Consider the following 18,038-nt stretch of genomic DNA (forward strand, 5'->3'; position numbering starts at 1 on the left):
TCTAGTGCAACAACTCATTAGAAGTAACTTTTTTCATCTGATCATATCTGGAGCAGATAAAGGATTATATGCTATCAGAAACCTTCAATAAAACTGCAGTCAGTTGACTGTGATCAGCTACATGCTTGAAATTATTTTCACCATTAAATCTCAATTTGATGAGAAGGACTTGAAATCGTTTCATTTTTCGAGCTTTTTGAACAGTTCATTTTCTATTTATGAACATCATTCTAGCCAATTTACAATTAATCCTGTAATCCATAGTTGAGTGATGTTCATACTTATTGTTACATCTTTATTTTTCATAAATTTTGATCAATATTTTTGCCGAAACTTTTTTATTGTTTAATTCATATTATCCGTTATGAAATTATCGGTCCTATTAGTATATCGTTAAATGTTAAACTCATCACGTCTACAGCTTAAGCGAATCAAAGGGGAGTTTTGGGTGCACCAATCTCATAAACTTGAACTTATTCACCATTTTAAGAAATGGTATTTTTTACATTCCAATCCAAGGATTTAAATCTGACTAAAAGTCAGAATTTTATTTTTTTTATTTTTGATACGGATTAAATTTTCATATCTCGATACATAATATCTCATATCATGCAATTGTAACTGATGAAAGAATAGTGATTACATGTATAAATATTATCATACTTGGCTAACTATTCTCAATGATTCAAATGTGATTGCATGGATATTTGTTTATTCAATAGGAACCAGTAGATGAGGCAAAGTATTGTAATCCATCAAGAAACAGTGTTTCATGAAATCAAATCCTTCACCTAGAAGAACTCGTTTGGTTGATAAATGAGGCCATTTCTTTGTTATTTGAGTTCTTTTTTGGTAATAGAATGAAATTGAACGGTTATGATGTCTACAGAACCAATCAATATATTCAGTTGACTTTTCGGTTACTTTTTCCGAGTTTCTGAGATCAATGAGAGTAATATGCGCAAGTAACTGCAAAAGTTCGGGAATATTTTCATCAGATATTCCTGTGTCATGTTCTCTTACGATAGCCAAATGTTTCAAATTTGGATACTTGATCAATATTCGTCTTAAAACTGACCAATCCTGACGAGCTTCCTGTAATGTTATGAAGAGAAACATGAAATCATGTAAAAATTTGAGTTTTAAATTTTCAAAAGAAATACTAACAAATTGAAGAACTAAATCTTCTAAGAAATGATTTTTAATCCCACTGTTGATGAAAAATTCCTTATCATCTTGAATAAAATGAAAAGCACTTTTCAGAGCTTGACAATGGTCTGCAAGGCTGAATCCATAATATGCACATGGCTTCAATCGTGTGTGAAAAGCCATTTCTAAAATCTCCAGCTTTTCGAAAACAGGTCCAGAATAAAATTTTTCTTTGAAAGGTCGTCCTGTTTTATAGACAAGAAGATACAAATATGAAGACCTTAATATGGAACGAGAAAATATAAATATACCTGTAAATTTTTCAATATGAAGTCGCTTCAAGTTCGGAAAATGCTTAGCACATCTGGAGAACTTGGAAAGTCTGCATCTGCGAATAAATAATTGCTTTAGCTTTGGACCGTGTATATCATTTACGAAAAAGTTATGATAATCTGCAGCTAGCATTTCAATCAACGGAAGTTCCAAATTGACGTTAGTCATAACTGCATACCAAACCAATAGCAATCCTTTGACCGGTAAAGTCGAAAAGCAACTCAAGTCAAGGCATCCAAAAGCCAAAATCTTCAAAAAGCAATTGATCTATTAAAATCCAATTTTTCAATTTACATTTTTCCTCATGCAATAAACGCACCTTGAGTTTAGGAAGCCATTTTAATATGTCAGTTTGCTTGAGTCGGGAATCATCACCAATGAATATCGTACTGGTAGGAAAATGACCGCTTATACAGTAATCTTTATGGAAAATTTAGCTGTTTATTACTATCATCTTTATCGGTTTATAATTTTGTGTCCAGCTTTAAATTTCAACTGACCTGACAAGTATTTAACATTACGAAACCTTTCGAAAACCAAGAATTTCCATCTTTCACAAACTGTTGATAGATGAAGATAATTAATAGTTTCAACTTATAATGCTGATAATTATTTTAATGTTATATTTACCTGAAGCACAATTCAGAAGAGTCTCAAATCTATTGAAAAGATTGAAAATATATAATAAGCAGTCATCAGGCAAATTATCGATATTCATTTTGGTAACTTGATAAGGCAATGTCAAAACAAAACCAAAAAGATGCTCGAAATTATTAAAGGGTAAAAGAAAATTGTTTCATTGTTAATATAATAATCAATCAAACAATGAAGTCGGCTTAAATTAAAAAGAAATGTCAGATAATCTGAATGATTGGGAATAGCTTTTTACTGCTATTTATGGAGACATAAATTTTGATAAACAGCTGAGATTCAATTTTGTCATGTTTTTTAATCCAATCTAACAAATGAGAAATTAACATCAAAATTATTTTCCGATCGATTCGAATGTTGTAACTTGAAAATATCTGATCTTCAAATAAGACTATAGATACAAATATCAGATCCACAGCAATAGTAGCAAATCAATTTGATTGAATAGTTTCTCTGTTTAATTGGCTGGTGTAGTTTGATGACAATAAAAAAACTGTAAATTAGTAAACATTTGAGACAATGTTGGATTGATCAATTTATAGAAGTTTTAATGGATTAATCAAACTCCTCAATCATGAAAATTAATCTTTAGATGCCATATAAATATTGAACTCTTATTAATAGATGAGCGAAAAAACAATGAAAAAAATGAACCCGAAAATTTTCTGGTTCAAGAAGTTTTCCTGGTAATTTAGTTACAATCAAATCCGAGAGGTAGAAGCACAAGTTTGCCCAGTCGTTTTTTACGTTTGCAATAACGTTTGTTTGGATTAAATTACATTAAAGTATAAAATCTGATTCTACAGCTGAACAAAATAAATCCAAGTTTTAACTTTCGAGTTAAGAGTTGTAACCTGATAAAACTTTGAAGACATAAGAAATGGAATGTAATTAAAAATTCTCTGATTGAAAGTTTCTGATAAAATCGCTTTCAAAGTTGAAACATGAATTTCATTTAGTTAACCTGTAGAACCATATTTTATTTTATTGTACATTTGAGTCAAGGTGTTTGCAAACAAAGTTTTATATCGTTTCTAATCGTCTGCAGAAGTTGCAACAGTTGCATTGAAGGGTCTTTAGGTGCAGTTGTGCTTGATAAGATTATATTGAATTTGAAGAGTACCAAAAAACTAATCTAATAATCTTGAGATTGTCTTGATTATTAATAGTATGATATTGCATTTACAGAATGAATATCTGCTATTTTTTGTTTGTGACAAGAAGGAGACATAAATAGTTAAGTCCATCCAACGTGAATTTTAATTTATATCCATTTATTTTTTTGTAACTAACAAGTGTTTGTGACGCCATGTTCAATACTGTGTTGAGAGTGGATAACGTCTTCAAAGTTCAAGTATTAACTTTCCAATTAAAGTGATCAAAATGGCCAAAATTACTTCCAAAGAGGTTTGAGAAATCATTGCAATTTTGTTGATCAATGTTTTTTACTTTTTGGCAATTTTAAGTACTTCATTGCTTGGAATCGCTCTCAACCAACTGATGCAGGATAAATATTGTATCAACTAATATTCAATCAATGAAAGTGTCTGTTTGAATTTGGACCTGAATATGATACAGTGAAGAATGCTGTATTGAAAGACAATGATTATCGGTGTTAAAAGTTATTGCAGCTGAAGAAATTGATGAGTGTATTTCCCCATGACGGCTTTTGTTATCGTTTCCACAAACGGCTCTTTCAGTAGTGTAATGAAAAATTTTTCAGTCTGTTCACCCAAAAGTCTCAACTGTTCAATTTTGACCATCAGCCGGTAATGATTGTCTGAAGCTTCGGAATCAGATTCACAAACTGTTCGCAAGTAACGTCGTAGTAAATAAATGTATGAAAATTGTTCATTTCTGTAAAAAGATTTAAAAATGTGAGCAACTCAATAGAAAAATAGACAACTGGATCAAACCTGATTATTTCGGGATGTTTTAATCCGGATACATCAGCATTGAAAATAATGATTAGATACATGAGAATAATGGCATTTATATCGTTTCTTAATCGTTCGGGAAAGGTTTCGATTACGTGAACAAGTCCATCGTGCAAGAGTTGACTGAAGAGAAATGTGTCTCGTCGATCATATTTGTATTCTGAAAACTTGGAGCATCGAAAAAAATAACCAATTAGTGAAAAAAGATTGGTAAAAGGTCAAATTAGTTATGGCTACTTACACCCCAGCCGTCAATCGAAGCATCGTAAGAAGAAACAGCTTCCATTAAATTAAGATGATTATATACGCTACATAAAAGAGTTACTTTATCACTGGGCTCGATTTTTCTGTAACCTTTGATTCCATTACATATTGAAATGAGCCAATCTGGACTCGCTCTTGCTCGACTTCTGTCATTTAAATCTGGAAGTAAATGCAACTGTTTTTGACCCCTGAAAGCGACACATGCCTCTCTGGTTAACATTGACTCAAATCCATTTAGTGCTGTTTCACTGGATAAATATTCACTTTTCATACTTAATGAAGAAAAATAAACAGACAGGATTTTTTGACTGACATCAGGATTCCAAGGCTCAACTTCACTATTATCTGTGTTTTCTGACAAGATCATTTTATAGCCACGTTTAACGAGTAGAATAAAGTTCGATCTTAGATTAAAATTTTCATCGTTTATTTTGGACCGGAAATACTCCATGACTCGGGGATTAGCTGTGATGCATGATGAGACATCATATTGGACTGGAACTGTGTATCAATGAAAGTTTCATGAGCAGGAATGTTAAACAGTTAAATAATACTTTAACTTACTCAAATTTTCAACAGTCAATGGACCATGAGATTGGTTGGTTTGTTCACCAGAACTGAGACAATTTTCTAGACAATCATCGTGATTATTCATTGAGGAATCAGAGAATTGGGTTCCTCCATTGTTTTGATTATTCAATTCATCTCCATCTAGCAAGTAGCTTTTAACAGTATCTTCATCGGAACAAAAAGCTCTCAAAAGAGATAGACTTTGGTTTGAACATGAATTTTTAGGTAATGATTGATCAGCTGAAGTGTCACCTTGCGGAGCATAATCTGTATACAGTGTTGGCGAATCTAAAGGTTGAAGGAATGAAAATATTTGATCAAAATCCATTTCACACCAATAATAAACGTAAACACTTATACAAATCAACAAAACATTAATGACTAATCAATTGCAGACGATTATCTCAACTCACAATTGTTTGCGTTTCTCGCTTTCTCTGAGTTCAACTGTATACTGTTATCACTAGTTTTTTTATTTATTTACCTGTCACATGATTATTTATCTTAATCAGATTTTTCTACTGATCCAAATAGCTATAACAACTAATAATGTATATAAAAAATCACAGAATGATAATTTCGGTTTATTTGTGAAACAGTTTACATCGAATTGAAATCGATTGAATAAGCTATTTAAACTCTTTGAATAGTTCAAATTAAAGTATCATAATCATGATCAGGCTCTCTGTATAGAATATCGAAAGTGAACGAACGCTTATAGTGTAATTTAAACATATTTAGCTGATGATTTTCTTGCTGAATTAATTGATCATCAAAGAAGTAGCAATTTAATTTAATCAACCTTTCTAAATATTGAAACATTATTGTATAAGGAATTCAATTATTAATGTTTCTTTTCAGTAAAGCTTCAATTTTTCATCTTTTGAAGTTATAAGTGAGTCATAAGTTTGGCGCAAACGAGTAAAAATACAAATGAATTTCGATTTAAATTATAAATTCAATTGTTGGGATGATTTAAGCTGAGTAGGTGAATCCTTTGATAAATTTTCATCAATTTATCCTCCAACTTTGAATTCGATAGCAGTTGAAGACATTTTACCATCACCACCAGAGCTTATAAGCGAGAACACGAAGTTTTACCAGGAATCAAGCCAGAAATTATGACATTTAAATCTTCACTCACGATCGTCAGATCTTCGAGGAAATTGGTAACTTCTTTAGCTGATTGGATCTTTTAATCGCTTTCCCAGTAGCGAACTTTATAACCATTAATCGGTTCCTCATCTGATGATGCATCTACACCACGCCAAGTTACTTGACCATAACCTGAGTCAATTGCTTTAACTTTTTCATTAGTTGGTACTCTTTGAGGGGCTGCTTTGAATGTTCCAGCAATTGCAGGTTCACTTTTAGGTCCAGAGTCAGCTTCATTGTATGCCATAACAGAAAAACTGTATTCTGTGTGAGGTGAAAGAGCAACGATCAATCCATGGTTATGAGTACCACGATGAAGCAATGTAAGAGCCTGTCCCGTTCTCCAGTATTTCACTCGATGACCAATAAATTAGCCAGTTAGCTCGAGTTCGCTCGAGAGGTGCCCATGAAACATTGAGTCCAGTTGAATTGAAGGGAAAAGCTGTTACCAAACTTGGTTGAACTTGAGGCATACTTTCAGCTGAATGGACTTCTTTTGGTTCGCTAACTGGACCTTCTCCCATTCTGTTGGTTGCTTGTACTTTGACCAGATATTTTTAGTAATTGTTTTCCCAACATCTATTACATGTACATACATTCCAACTTGACTTTGATTCAGCTCTTTAGTTTGATAATCATAGTCATATTCATTTGATAGTTTCCAGTAAATTTTGTACCAAATAGAAGACGAATTCCAATCTTGTGGAGGTAATGGATCCCAAGTTACTGTCAAAGTAATACTGGATGCCTGGATTTGCTTTCAACCAACTGATGTAGGATAAATATTGTATCAACAAATATTCAATCTATGAAAGTGTCTGTTTAAACTTGGAAAATGCTGGACCTGAATATGATACAGTCAGGAATGATGTATTGAAAGACGCTTCAACACTTAAAAACCATGTCTCTCTAATGACAACAATACCAGCGATTATTTTATCCCTCATTTTGGGTTATTGGATGGATAAATATCCTGGTCATCTCCGGTATCTTTCTGGTGTAGCATCTTTAGCAATCGTCTGTCAAAACATTATGATTATACATCAATGTCTACATTTTGAAATGGGTAAGTAAAGGGTGTTTCAATAAATTGTTCAACGAGCTTCATTGGCCATAGACAAACGTACAATTATAATAGATCATAAATTCGAGAAAACAACACCGTATGATAAGTCAATACCATTTAAATCTGACTGACAAGGGAACATACCCAAGTATGAAATCGATATAGAGATTTTATTGGTCGCTATCGGCACATTAGACTTTGGTGAAGATAAATATAACGAAGTTAGCTGCTATCTTTTCGATTTCGGTTTATCGCCTTTTTTCTTAAAAATTTTGTATGCTTTTCTATGAAGATTTGTGAGTTCATTTTTAAACTTTAGAATGTTGAAACAGAAACCTACTTTTTATTGCACAATCAGAGTATTAGTTAGATACATTGAATAAAAAAATTCAAATCCTCATAGAAAAGCATACAAATTTTTCTAGAAAAAAGGCGATAAAATGCCGAAATCGAAAAGATAGTAGCTAACTTCGCTATATTTATCTTCATCAAGGTCTAATGTGCCGATAGCGACCAATAAAATCTCTATATCGATTTCATACTTGGGTGTGTTCCCTTGTGGGTCTAAACTCACTGGATTGCATTGTTTTCCGTAATACAACTATTGAGCCAACTGAGCTGCTATTGTGACGAACCAATTGTGTTATTGTGTATTTGAGCAATCTTAACAACTTATCAGCAGCATACATGTAATTGATTAGGAAGCTACACTGTAAACTTTTCAACTATAGTATTACCATTTGACACTAAACGTTTATCTTTTAGGCGCTGACACATTATTATGGGCAAATTTGGTAACAGCTTTTACTGGAAGCGGAATAATTATTACGTTAGGAACCTTTACTTATGCTACAAGGAAGACACCAGCCAAGTTTCGAGCTGTTAGATTTACAATCATCGAACTTTGCTTATTTGCTAGTAAGTTATATCTTTTCAATCAAAACTTATAATTCGAATTGTAAATTCTTGATGTTTAGATGCTTAATAATGTTATTATACTCGAAATTTTTATCGACAGCAATGCCTACTGCAAGTCTTTTGGCTGGAGGTATGCTTGAGTCTAAACCATGGTTTTCGAACCAGCTTCGTAACTATTAATACATTGGAGTTTATATCATTTCATCTGTATTAGCGGTTATTGCAGCTGTTTGGGTTATGTTGATGCTATATGACGCTGTTGACAATGAGGTAAAAACAGATGAATCTCAACTAAATGTAGATGCTCCAAGTTCAAAAAATAATGAAAGCAAGAAGAAAAAAGTGAAACAAATAATTTATGACGTAATTAAACCAGATAATATCCTTCATTCAGGTCGCACAGTTTTCAAAAGAAGACCAAATAATGCTCATTGGTATTTGATTTCAACAATATTGAGTGGATTTATAGCAAACATTTGTTATTCTGATGAACAGTACATAGGCACACACGGCTTAGCAATGATCATTATTTCTCAGATTTTCATAACGAGAAGTTGGATTTAATTATACTTATTGTTTAAGTAATTGTTTTTAGTTATTTTTTAGTGATGGGTTCACTTAAAGAACTTGGTGATTTAACTGTATGTAGTAATTTTGTTTTGATTGAATAATTACGTTAACCATTGTGATTTTAACCTGTTTTTCCAATTTAATTCATTTAACAGATTCCTCCATTAGTTGTTGCTGATCTTGGTTTTGATCCTTTGACACCTCATTCCGTTTTTGAGACCAAGGATGATGTCCGTAATTTCACTGTTATTTTATATTGTGATTATTTGATTCAGTCTGATTGGAGATTATCTTTTACTCGCGTTTTCCAAAGTTATACACTCGGACTCCAAGTGTACTCCATAGTTCGTGTTTGGATTCGTCTAAATGGACGTGAGTTTTTCTCTTTTGGTGCTGCTTATGATTTAGACTTGGCTTCAGATGTAAGCTGTTATAATTTGTCCAAAGAGATCTGGAAGATGGCTCCGACATTTATGATGGTGAGTTTTTAATTTGTTTTATTTTAAGTTCATTTCTATTACTGAATGAATGATTACAAGCCAAGGGTCACGGGTATTGCGCGCATTTGATGAATCTGTTCGCAATGGCTTGTTCATACGTGGTGAGAGTCACTTTTCCCTATTGATTAAGGTGTTTTGAAGTTTTATTGAACAAGAATTGACTGAGTTTTTAGTCAACCTGATCGTGTTCTCGCTCCATTGATGGATATTTTATTATATGTGTTAGCAGTTTTAGCATATGGTGTTTCAATGATTCAATTCTTATTCAACTGAATTGGTGACTGGTTTAGTGATGCCGGCAGTTGATTTGATTTTGATTATTTTTTATTTATTTCAGATGGCCATGTTCCAATGGTCTTCGTGAAGATTGGGTTTCATAATGTGAGTGGAAAGTCTAGCTGGTTGCAATACCTAGGATCGCTATGTGAGTGATGGAAGGTCCGATGGACATACATGTCAATAATGCAGTTTGATGTTCGGAGAGAATTATTAAATTGTTAATGATTCTGAATGGTGATTATTAACGTAAAGTGAGAATAATCCATGAGGTGATTTGTGATAAGATGGATGAGTTTTGGTAGGTAGGATAGTGGTGATGGAATCAGTGAATTAGTTTTCAAGAAGATGTTCAATATTAAAATTCAATTGTGATTGATGATGCAGTTATATTATTTCCCATAGTATGTTCAATTATCGTGCAGATATCAAATTTGGAGTTGTTGATTATACCAATGAATGTGTTAGTTAGATAATCAATGCAGAAAGTAATAGTCAGGATTAGCAAAGGGATCATGGGACATTCAACGTTTAAGCCTCAATTATTATTTTCCGGGAGATTGAGAATTTTAATTGTTAGATTTTGCATGTGTTGTATGTGGATTTCGGTGATGAGCGTTAATAATTGGTTTAGATTTGTTAATTAGTTGTAATGTGTCTGCCTTGGCAGCGTACAGGTAGTTTTGTTTGAATAGTTCATTGTGATGGGGGATCAAGTTCTGTGTTTTGTGTTAGATATTGAATGCACAGATGATTGTTGCAGGTTTTGATTCCAGTAAGGTGTTGGTTCCCAGGAATATTTTTTCACCCTGTTCTATGAATTTAATTGTATTGATTATATATATTTTCATGTTTGTTTGTTTGTTCTTTTATGATCTTCCCATGGAGGCTTAAGGTTTGTTTAGTTTTGTTATTGGATTAGTTTCAAAAAGTTTGTTTTTTAATTATTTAGAGTTAATTATTTGACTCAAGTTACTGTTTTCAGGTGTCATTATTCTTTCAGTTAGATTTGAACTATGAGTGTATCTGTCTGTCTTGTTTCTCACTTGCATTATAATATTTTAACTGTTTCTGCTCCCTTAGTTCTCATTGGTCCATTGCTTATGAGTATCTATCCAGGGTCTGCTAAGCCCTAGATAAGGCTTAGCAATGATCATCATTTTCCAGATTTTCATAACGAGAAGTTGGATTTGATTATACTTATTGTTTAAGTAACTATTTTGAATCATATTTTAGTGATGGGTTCACTTAAAGAACTTGGTGATTTAATTGTATGTGATCTTAATTTTTGTGTTTTGATTAAATAATTATGTTTAAAATTGTGTTTTTAATCTGTTTTTTAATTAATTAATTCAACAGATTTCTCCATTAGTTGTTGCTGATCTTGGTTTTGATCCTTTGACACCTCATACTGTTTTTGAGACCAAAGATGACGTCCGTAATTTCACTGTTATTTTATGTTGTGATTATTTGATTCAGTCTGATTGGAGATTATCTTTTACTCGTGTTTTCCAAAGTTATACACTCGGACTCCAAGTTTATTCCATAGTTCGTGTTGGGATTCGTCTGAATGGACGGGAGTTTTTCTCTTTTGGTGCTGCTTACGATTTAGACTTGGCTTCAGATGTAAGCTGTTATAATTTGTCCAAAGAGATCTGGAAGATGGCTCCGACATTTATGATGGTGAGTTTCTGTTTTTTGTATTAATTATTCATTTTAATTCATTATGTTTTTGTTCCTTTCTCTTATTTCTAGCCTTGTTATGTGATTGGTTTTCCTAACAAAAGGGGACACTGTTATTTAATTGCTGCATTGGTACCGTTGTTGCATTCGTTTGCTTTCTTGGAATATTTGATTCAGCTCATGGAAAGTTTCTTTTGAAATATCTGTCTGGCGAGTTGACTGGTAATGCTAATAGTCGGTTTGAGGAGGAGGTTCCATTCTTCTGGACAGATTTGTTGTACCGTATTTTTTCACATTATCGGCATATCGCATCTTATGACGAGAAGACTGATGAATTAAAGGTTCTTCATCCTGATGTAATAGTGGACCGTGGTGAACATGGTATTCACTTTGACTCCGATTATCTTGAGCCTGTTCCTGCTAAATGTGTTTTGGATAGTTTACTCTATGATGAGTTGGTTGGAAGCCTTTGTCTTTATTGTGACCCTCTATATGATATTGGTGAGGATGGGAAGAAGAATGGTGGAGACGAGAGGATTGCCTATTTTGATATTATGTCGAAGCTGTCTTCCGAGCTTCCGGGTTTCTCTGATTGTTTTTTCCTCAAGTTAGGTTGCACTTGTGCTTGTTCCTGTTGTTCTGGAGTTTTCCAGGATGTGTTCTCTTCACCTTTTCTATGGGTTCCTCCTGATGTGGATATTCAGTCTGTTTTGAATAATCCTCTTTCTGTGGCAGATATCCAGCAGTTTAATTCTGTCCATTTCTTTGATCGTGATATCATGTGTGATCATATTATCCGAGGTTTTGGTTCCATAAAATTCCTGAATGCACCTCGTATCTTGGCCTTTGCTATTGACTTCAAGGAAAAAGCAGATCCATCTGTTTTGCCTGATTTATTGAAACTGGATGTAGCTGGTGTTGTCTATTCATATGTTCATTTTTCTTCCACTGTTTGTTTTACTTGTTATAAAGATGTAAATGGCCATGAATATGGTGACTACTATCATCCGATGCAGGAGGGAGATCAGGCCTTGAAAGAACATACCTATGTTCAGATGCGGTTACGGGATGATTACTATGAGGTCAATAATGGTTATATTTATACCCTGGATCCTCGGTTACATAAAAAGACTATGAATGGTTCTCTTCATTTATATCATTTGGAGGAATTTTCTGGTCATTATTCTGATGTGAAGGAGGGTGATGTTTACGTGAACCCACTTCTTTAAAGGCATTCATTTTATGCTTATGATTTTATCAGATCTTTACGGTCTTTTTAATATTTCAATAAATTGTTTCCTAACTTAATTCTTTTGTTATGTGCAGTTTTTCCTAGTCTGTCTGCTGATTTTTCCTCAATTTTTATTTGTCATCTAGTGCCATTGGTTATGCTGCGTGATATTTGGGTTGTTTTCAGTTGGGTATTTGCTGCTATGAGGATTCCAAGTAGAGTGGATCGTGAATGATACTTGATAGTGATTTGTCGGTTCAATAAGTAGTTATTAGTTCCTAAGGATATTTGGTGTTCTGAGAGATGTAGGCGCATTGGAGTAATTTTGTTTTTTGTGGTTTAAGGTATTGCTTTGGTCTTGCTGTGCTATTTTATTATAGCAAAGGATTTTGAGCGAGTCTTATTTGAAGAGTGATTGGTGATTTTAATTTGTGTAGAGTTTTCTAGGATTGATTGTGTGTTTTATGTTGATAAACTTTGTTTGTTACCTGAATATTGAGCACCTTAACCCTCTATGAGTTTATGACATGCCTTCGTAAAAAATTCCCTAAAGGTGGGTTGCTTTGGGAATTATTTATGATTGTCGGTAAGTTTATTTGATTGTTTTATTTAAGTTAATATAATTCTTTCAATTTGTCTCTTTTCATTAGCTGGATTAGCTGTTTTCTTGTGTTGGACCAGTCTGTTCATTGTACCCCTGTGAGTTGTGGTTTTAAGCAGTTTTAATGTGAGATGGACTTCGTAAAACTTCATTGGCAACCTTCTTTATTCAGTAGGTAAATATTTAGTGTATTGGGTACTAATTGTCTTCGGCTCGTATTGAATTCTTCATTTCTTTCTTAGGGACTTAGTTAGATAGACCTTTTGGTCATTGCGTCTTTATTGGATTAATTGTTTTGTAATTGGAATTTGCTAGCATGAATGAATACAAGCCAAGGGTTGCGGTTATTAAACGCCTTTGATGAATCTGTTCGCAGTAGCTTGTTTTACTCGTGGTGAGAGTTACTGTTTTTATGTTGAGTAAAGTTTCTTGTACAAGGATCGACTTAGATTTTGGTTGGTATTACCCTGTTCTCGTTTCATCGATGTATATTTTATTCATTGTAAACTATTGATGTTGTTTTCTGTTTATTTCAGATAACCATGCTACTCATGAAGATTGGATCCTATTATCTGGAAGTGGAAAGTCTAGTTGGTTGTCAATACCTAGGATTTTACTATGCGTGATCAATATGATGTTTTGGTTTCAACCCTTTTTATTATTCAATGATTGTCTATTCTTGTTGATACCCAGAATGAAGAAAGGGTTGTTTTCATTGATACATAAATGGAGCTTAGTAGGATAAATACCAGAAACCATTAGCAGCTGGGTAACCGCTTTCGTCAATTTGAATTCGAGGAGTTAGTTTGAATTTGAGGAGTTAGTTTGCATGAGAAGATAGCAGATTTGTCCTTCATTTATTAGTGTGAACATCTGATTTGTTTTAGTAAAGGTTGTGAGTATCCAGAGGTGTTATTAATTTTGATCTTTTAGATTAGCTGAGTTTTAGTTGTTGATGTCGATACAAGTTGTGAATTATTTAGCCTGTAGATAATAGGAGCAGTTAAGTTATTCTAAGGGTGTGACATGTTTTGTGCTTTATACTGGGTAGAAATTAAGTTTTAATTAAGAATGAACTGATATTAGGTATTCAATGAGTAAGTTTCTGGGGATTAGATATAGATAAATGATGCTGTTGACTGAGGGATGAAAAGTTCTGATGAACATGCATTTCAATGTTTTAGCTTGATGTTAGGAGAGAGATCCTTATGATGTCAATGATCCTAGATGGTTAGCATTAATGTAACTTGAAGAAAATCCATGAATTGATTTGCAATAAGATGGATAAGTTATGATAGGCGAGATAGTAAGTGGTGATGAAATCAATGAATTATTTTCCAAGAAGTTGTTCAATATTAGACCTGTAATTGATGTATTTGATTGTTTCCTATAGTACATTCAATCACCTTGTAAAGATCAAATTTTAGGTCATTGAACGTGCCAATGAGTGTATTAGTTAATTAATTATGCAGAGGGTAATAGTCAGGATTAGCCAAAATGGATCGTGGGACATTATTTTACGTTTAGATCTTAATGATTATCTTGGTGAAGTTTTATTGTTAGATTTTGTATGTGTTACGAGATTTAATGAATCGAGGGTGATGAGCGTTTATTATTTGGTCAAGATTTGTTGATTGGTTGTAATATGTCTGCCTTGGCATTATACAAGTAGTTTTGATGAAATAATTCATTGTAGTGGGACATCCTGTCTGCGGTTTGAAGTTAGATATGGAAGTCATTGATGATTTTTCCAGGTTCTGATTCCAATGAGTACTCGGAAATGTTGTCTTCTTGATTTATGGAAATTATTTATTGGGTCTGAGGATTTGTATTGAATTATTAATTTGTGTAGTGAGTTCGGTTCAGAGGTTGTCATCAAGGTGATGAATTATAGATGATTTTGTGTAATTGATTTTCATTTAGTTAAATGAAGAGATACCTGTGTTTTGTTTTGTTTCTGAGATTGTTTGTGTTGGTTAGATGATACAACATGTTTGAATTGGCCATTCCTGTTATGTTATGTTGCTTGTGAGGTTATTTTCAGGGTAATGAATTGATTTGATTTTTCAATTGGGGTTAAGTTATGCTTAAATTCGTCTAACGGGTTTTGTTTTTATTAACGGTTTTGAGAGACGCTTAGGTATTTCGTGTATGTTGGTGTTTTGTGATCTTCAGGTGTTCATTGTCATGGTTTTAAGGGATTTCTCATATTTGTTTTATTTAATTTTGGTTTATTCTAAATTGTTGGTTTGTAATGTTGTAAATAGTCTGTTTTGATGTTGTTCAGGAGTTGTTTTCATTGTCTTGGATTAGTTGTCGGACTTCAGTTCTCTTTGGGTGAGATAAGAGGCTTTGTGAGATTGTGAAAGGCTTTAAGATTCTGGTAAACTGTTGCGTTGGATTCGTCTGCATGGTTAGTTTTGGCTGAGGAGATCAGATGAATTGAGTAAGACTTTAACCTCAATGTGTTGTCATTTCTTTTTGAGTTTCCTTTTAATATTAGTTCATGCGATTTACTGGAGTCTCGTGAGTGAGATTTGGATACAAATTTCATGCTGACTTAAATGATTTAGGATGTTCTTTGTGGATGGTTCGCATTTATTAGTTTGTTTTGAGTTTGTCTCTTCTAGTTTTGATTTTTAATTGGCTTAGTTATTTTAATTTCTCTAGTTTGGTATATTAATCCTGTTTTAATTGTTAAAAAAAAGATCCAATGTGAAACAGGGTGTGATTACTGAGTTTGTGGTTTTTAAATTCTGTTTTATTGATGAAAGAAAGGGTTGTAAATGATTGTATCGATATTGATTACATAGTTATGTTTATACAAGTATTTCAGATCTATTGTTCATATTTATCCCTGACTCGATGTTCTTGATGCATGTTTTGACATCATGATAGTTGGTGTATGATGACATGCATTTGTCGCAAAGTTTGAAACCTGCTTGTGCAGCAAATGATATACTTTTGTCCATGATTTCCAGTATGAATCGGTTTCTTTTCTTTCTTTCATAGTCATCCCTGCTTTCTATGAAAACTTGGAATTTGTATTCGTCGAAACTGATTCTCTTCCTTCTCCAGATTTCTCTTTTGGTATCCCATTTTTCAATTATGGCTTCTTTGAGTTTGTGTGGGTCATTGAATGTGATGGTGTCTTTTTGTACCAGTTGAAACCAGTTGACCACTCCGATGTTTACGTCTTCGTCATCGATTTGTAGTATTTTTAGTAGGTCCTTCTCCTGTATTTTATCTTTTAGTATTAGTTGTTTCTTGGTTTTATTTTTTCCTCCCATGTGGATCTTAGTGATGTTTTCCCTTACTGTTGAGGTTGGTCTCCAAGTATTACTTCGGCAGTTGATCACGAGTTTAATTGGTAATAATTCTTGTTGACCATTAGTAGATAGATCCTCGGGTAGTGGGTTTTTATTTTCTTGTTGGCTGTTGAGTAGTAGATATTGGGCCAGATTCATGATGAGGTGAATTTTCTCATCTTTGTTGGTATCGGTGACGGTGTTGAATAGGATAAGTAGTTTGACTTTGTTTGTTTCCATCTTTGGCCATTTTGTTATTTGAAGGGTAGACAGAGATTCGTTGAACATTTCTATTTCATTTTCACTCATTGAAAGTTTACTTTTAATCACATGTAAAGTGTTTTTTAATTCAGTTTCCATTTTAAGGTGTGGTAGTTTGAACTATTAAAGCATAAGATCTGTTGTTAACTCTACTAGATGTTTCCATTCACTGTTTCATTTGAGGCTGCGTTACCCTTTTCTTTGTCTGCTTTTGTTTTTTCCCCCTGATGACGTAATGAATCTGAAAAGTTTGTCATACTTAACGCAATATTTTATTCGGATATTTTAGTTTTGTTACAGATTATTATAATTGTTTGAGGATTAACCATTACCCACATGGAAAATTTCCTCATTGCAATCCATATTGCGTCATATGATCGCCCGTTGAGTTTTTAACTTTGCAATCGTGATTTATTGAATTCCTTTCTTCTTAAATTTCATTCCTGAAAATTTAATGAAAATCAATTAAGAAATACGATTTTTATAGCCCTTTACTTTACTTAAGCACTTAATTGTCACCCAGTATATCTTTGCTATTTTGTGTTTATTTTGTCTCTGTCATTATTCAGTTGGTGTTGTTTCCCTATCATGGATTCCATTTCTGGTTTTGCTATTCGTGATCCTCATGTGTCTAAAAGTATTCTTGAGAGAGTGCGTTGCAGTAAATATGAGGTTGGTTCCGATATTACCGGTCTTTGTGTTGTTTTTCGCCAGCTTTTCCTGCCTATGGATGATCGATGGTTGGTGAGTTATAATTATGATATTGGTTCTCGTCCTTATTATATTGCTCGGGCACATGTTACTTATGATGGAAAGGTGATTACTGCTTTTGGTGCCAATTTCATTAAATCCAAGGCTGAGGATGCCTGTTGTTATCACATGATAGATGTGCTTTTCCTGAATGATCCTGCTGCTATTATGGTATGTAGTATTAATTAATTTATTAGTGGTGTTTACTTTAAGTTTTACTTTTCCTTTTTAGCCTAAGTTATTGATCTCTTATCCCAATGTTCGTGGACATTCCAGTCTTTGTAATCTCTTACTCCCTTTGTTCCATACTTGCCCATTTTTGCAAGTTATTGTTTTGGAGGGACTTAAAGCAGTTCGGGATAGACCCGCAGTTTTGGATGGATCAGCTGGTTTTTATGGAGAAGGTTCTAGTTTTTGGTTAAGGACTTTTTGGTCTAAATTTGTTCGTTATCGTAAGGATTCTGCTGCTGGTGTTTTGTTTTTGTTAAGGCCTGATTTTGTAGTTAAGTTTTCATTGCTATCATCTTCGCCTGAGCCTACTGATCGTACCGTGGAGGCAATGCTATCTGATCCTGGATTGTTTTATGGCTTAGCTATTAATCTTACTACTTATAGTAGTCTTGGGGGTGATTTTTATGGCGGTGATGAGAGAGTCATTTATTGTTTCTTGTTACGAAAGTTAGCTAGTGAGGTCCCTGGTTTGCTGATAGTTTTTTCCTCCGTCTCAAGTATTCTTACTCCTGTCGTAGTTGTTCAGGTGGGCCATTTCAGGCTATGTATTATCTGCCTGTAATTGCTATTCCTTATAATAAGGA

At 33.4% G+C, this 18,038-nt stretch overlaps 3 protein-coding genes across 3 annotated transcripts; 1 reads left to right on the forward strand and 2 right to left on the reverse strand.

The window, feature by feature from the left end:
* Positions 1-657: 657 nt before the first annotated feature.
* LOC107372060 (uncharacterized) lies at positions 658-2,320 on the reverse strand. Its single transcript, XM_015940200.3, has 6 exons — positions 2,113-2,320; positions 1,983-2,042; positions 1,802-1,902; positions 1,461-1,731; positions 1,168-1,394; positions 658-1,095 (listed from the first exon to the last, which is right to left on the reverse strand). Exons 1-6 carry the CDS (start codon positions 2,198-2,200, stop codon positions 712-714), a joined length of 1,131 nt encoding a protein of 376 aa, XP_015795686.2. The 5' UTR covers positions 2,201-2,320; the 3' UTR covers positions 658-711.
* A 777-nt stretch (positions 2,321-3,097) lies between these two features.
* LOC107359325 (uncharacterized) lies at positions 3,098-5,364 on the reverse strand. The gene is made up of 4 exons (XM_015925809.3): positions 4,899-5,364; positions 4,312-4,835; positions 4,050-4,237; positions 3,098-3,990 (listed from the first exon to the last, which is right to left on the reverse strand). The coding sequence occupies exons 1-4, from the start codon at positions 5,230-5,232 to the stop codon at positions 3,756-3,758; spliced, it is 1,281 nt and encodes a 426-aa protein (XP_015781295.2). The 5' UTR covers positions 5,233-5,364; the 3' UTR covers positions 3,098-3,755.
* Positions 5,365-6,810: 1,446 nt separating this feature from the next.
* Positions 6,811-8,547, forward strand: LOC107359354 (uncharacterized). The gene is made up of 3 exons (XM_089268253.1): positions 6,811-7,125; positions 7,891-8,043; positions 8,144-8,547. Exons 1-3 carry the CDS (start codon positions 6,972-6,974, stop codon positions 8,221-8,223), a joined length of 387 nt encoding a protein of 128 aa, XP_089124379.1. The 5' UTR covers positions 6,811-6,971; the 3' UTR covers positions 8,224-8,547.
* The last annotated feature ends 9,491 nt before the right edge of the window (positions 8,548-18,038 follow it).

Source organism: Tetranychus urticae, chromosome 1, assembly GCF_039701765.1.
Source record: "Tetranychus urticae isolate SD_2017Ah chromosome 1, NJAU_TeUrti_SD_1.0, whole genome shotgun sequence".
NCBI classification, from domain to species: Eukaryota; Metazoa; Arthropoda; class Arachnida; order Trombidiformes; family Tetranychidae; genus Tetranychus; species Tetranychus urticae.

Bases quoted from the DNA above. Each gene is read 5' to 3' on its own strand.
- LOC107372060 (XM_015940200.3), bottom strand. From the start codon at position 2,200: ATGAATATCGATAATTTGCCTGATGACTGCTTATTATATATTTTCAAT. The intron at 1,903-1,982 runs GTCAGTTGAAAT...TTTTCCATAAAG, and splicing joins TAATGTTAAATACTTGTCAG to ATTACTGTATAAGCGGTCAT. The intron at 1,096-1,167 runs GTTAGTATTTCT...ATAACATTACAG, and splicing joins AAGATTTAGTTCTTCAATTT to GAAGCTCGTCAGGATTGGTC.
- LOC107359325 (XM_015925809.3), bottom strand. From the start codon at position 5,232: ATGGATTTTGATCAAATATTTTCATTCCTTCAACCTTTAGATTCGCCA. The intron at 4,836-4,898 runs GTAAGTTAAAGT...ATTGATACACAG, and splicing joins ATTGACTGTTGAAAATTTGA to TTCCAGTCCAATATGATGTC. The intron at 4,238-4,311 runs GTAAGTAGCCAT...CGATGCTCCAAG, and splicing joins CTTCGATTGACGGCTGGGGT to TTTTCAGAATACAAATATGA.
- LOC107359354 (XM_089268253.1), top strand. From the start codon at position 6,972: ATGACAACAATACCAGCGATTATTTTATCCCTCATTTTGGGTTATTGG. The intron at 7,126-7,890 runs GTAAGTAAAGGG...TTTATCTTTTAG, and splicing joins ATGTCTACATTTTGAAATGG to GCGCTGACACATTATTATGG. The intron at 8,044-8,143 runs GTAAGTTATATC...TTTTATCGACAG, and splicing joins CGAACTTTGCTTATTTGCTA to CAATGCCTACTGCAAGTCTT.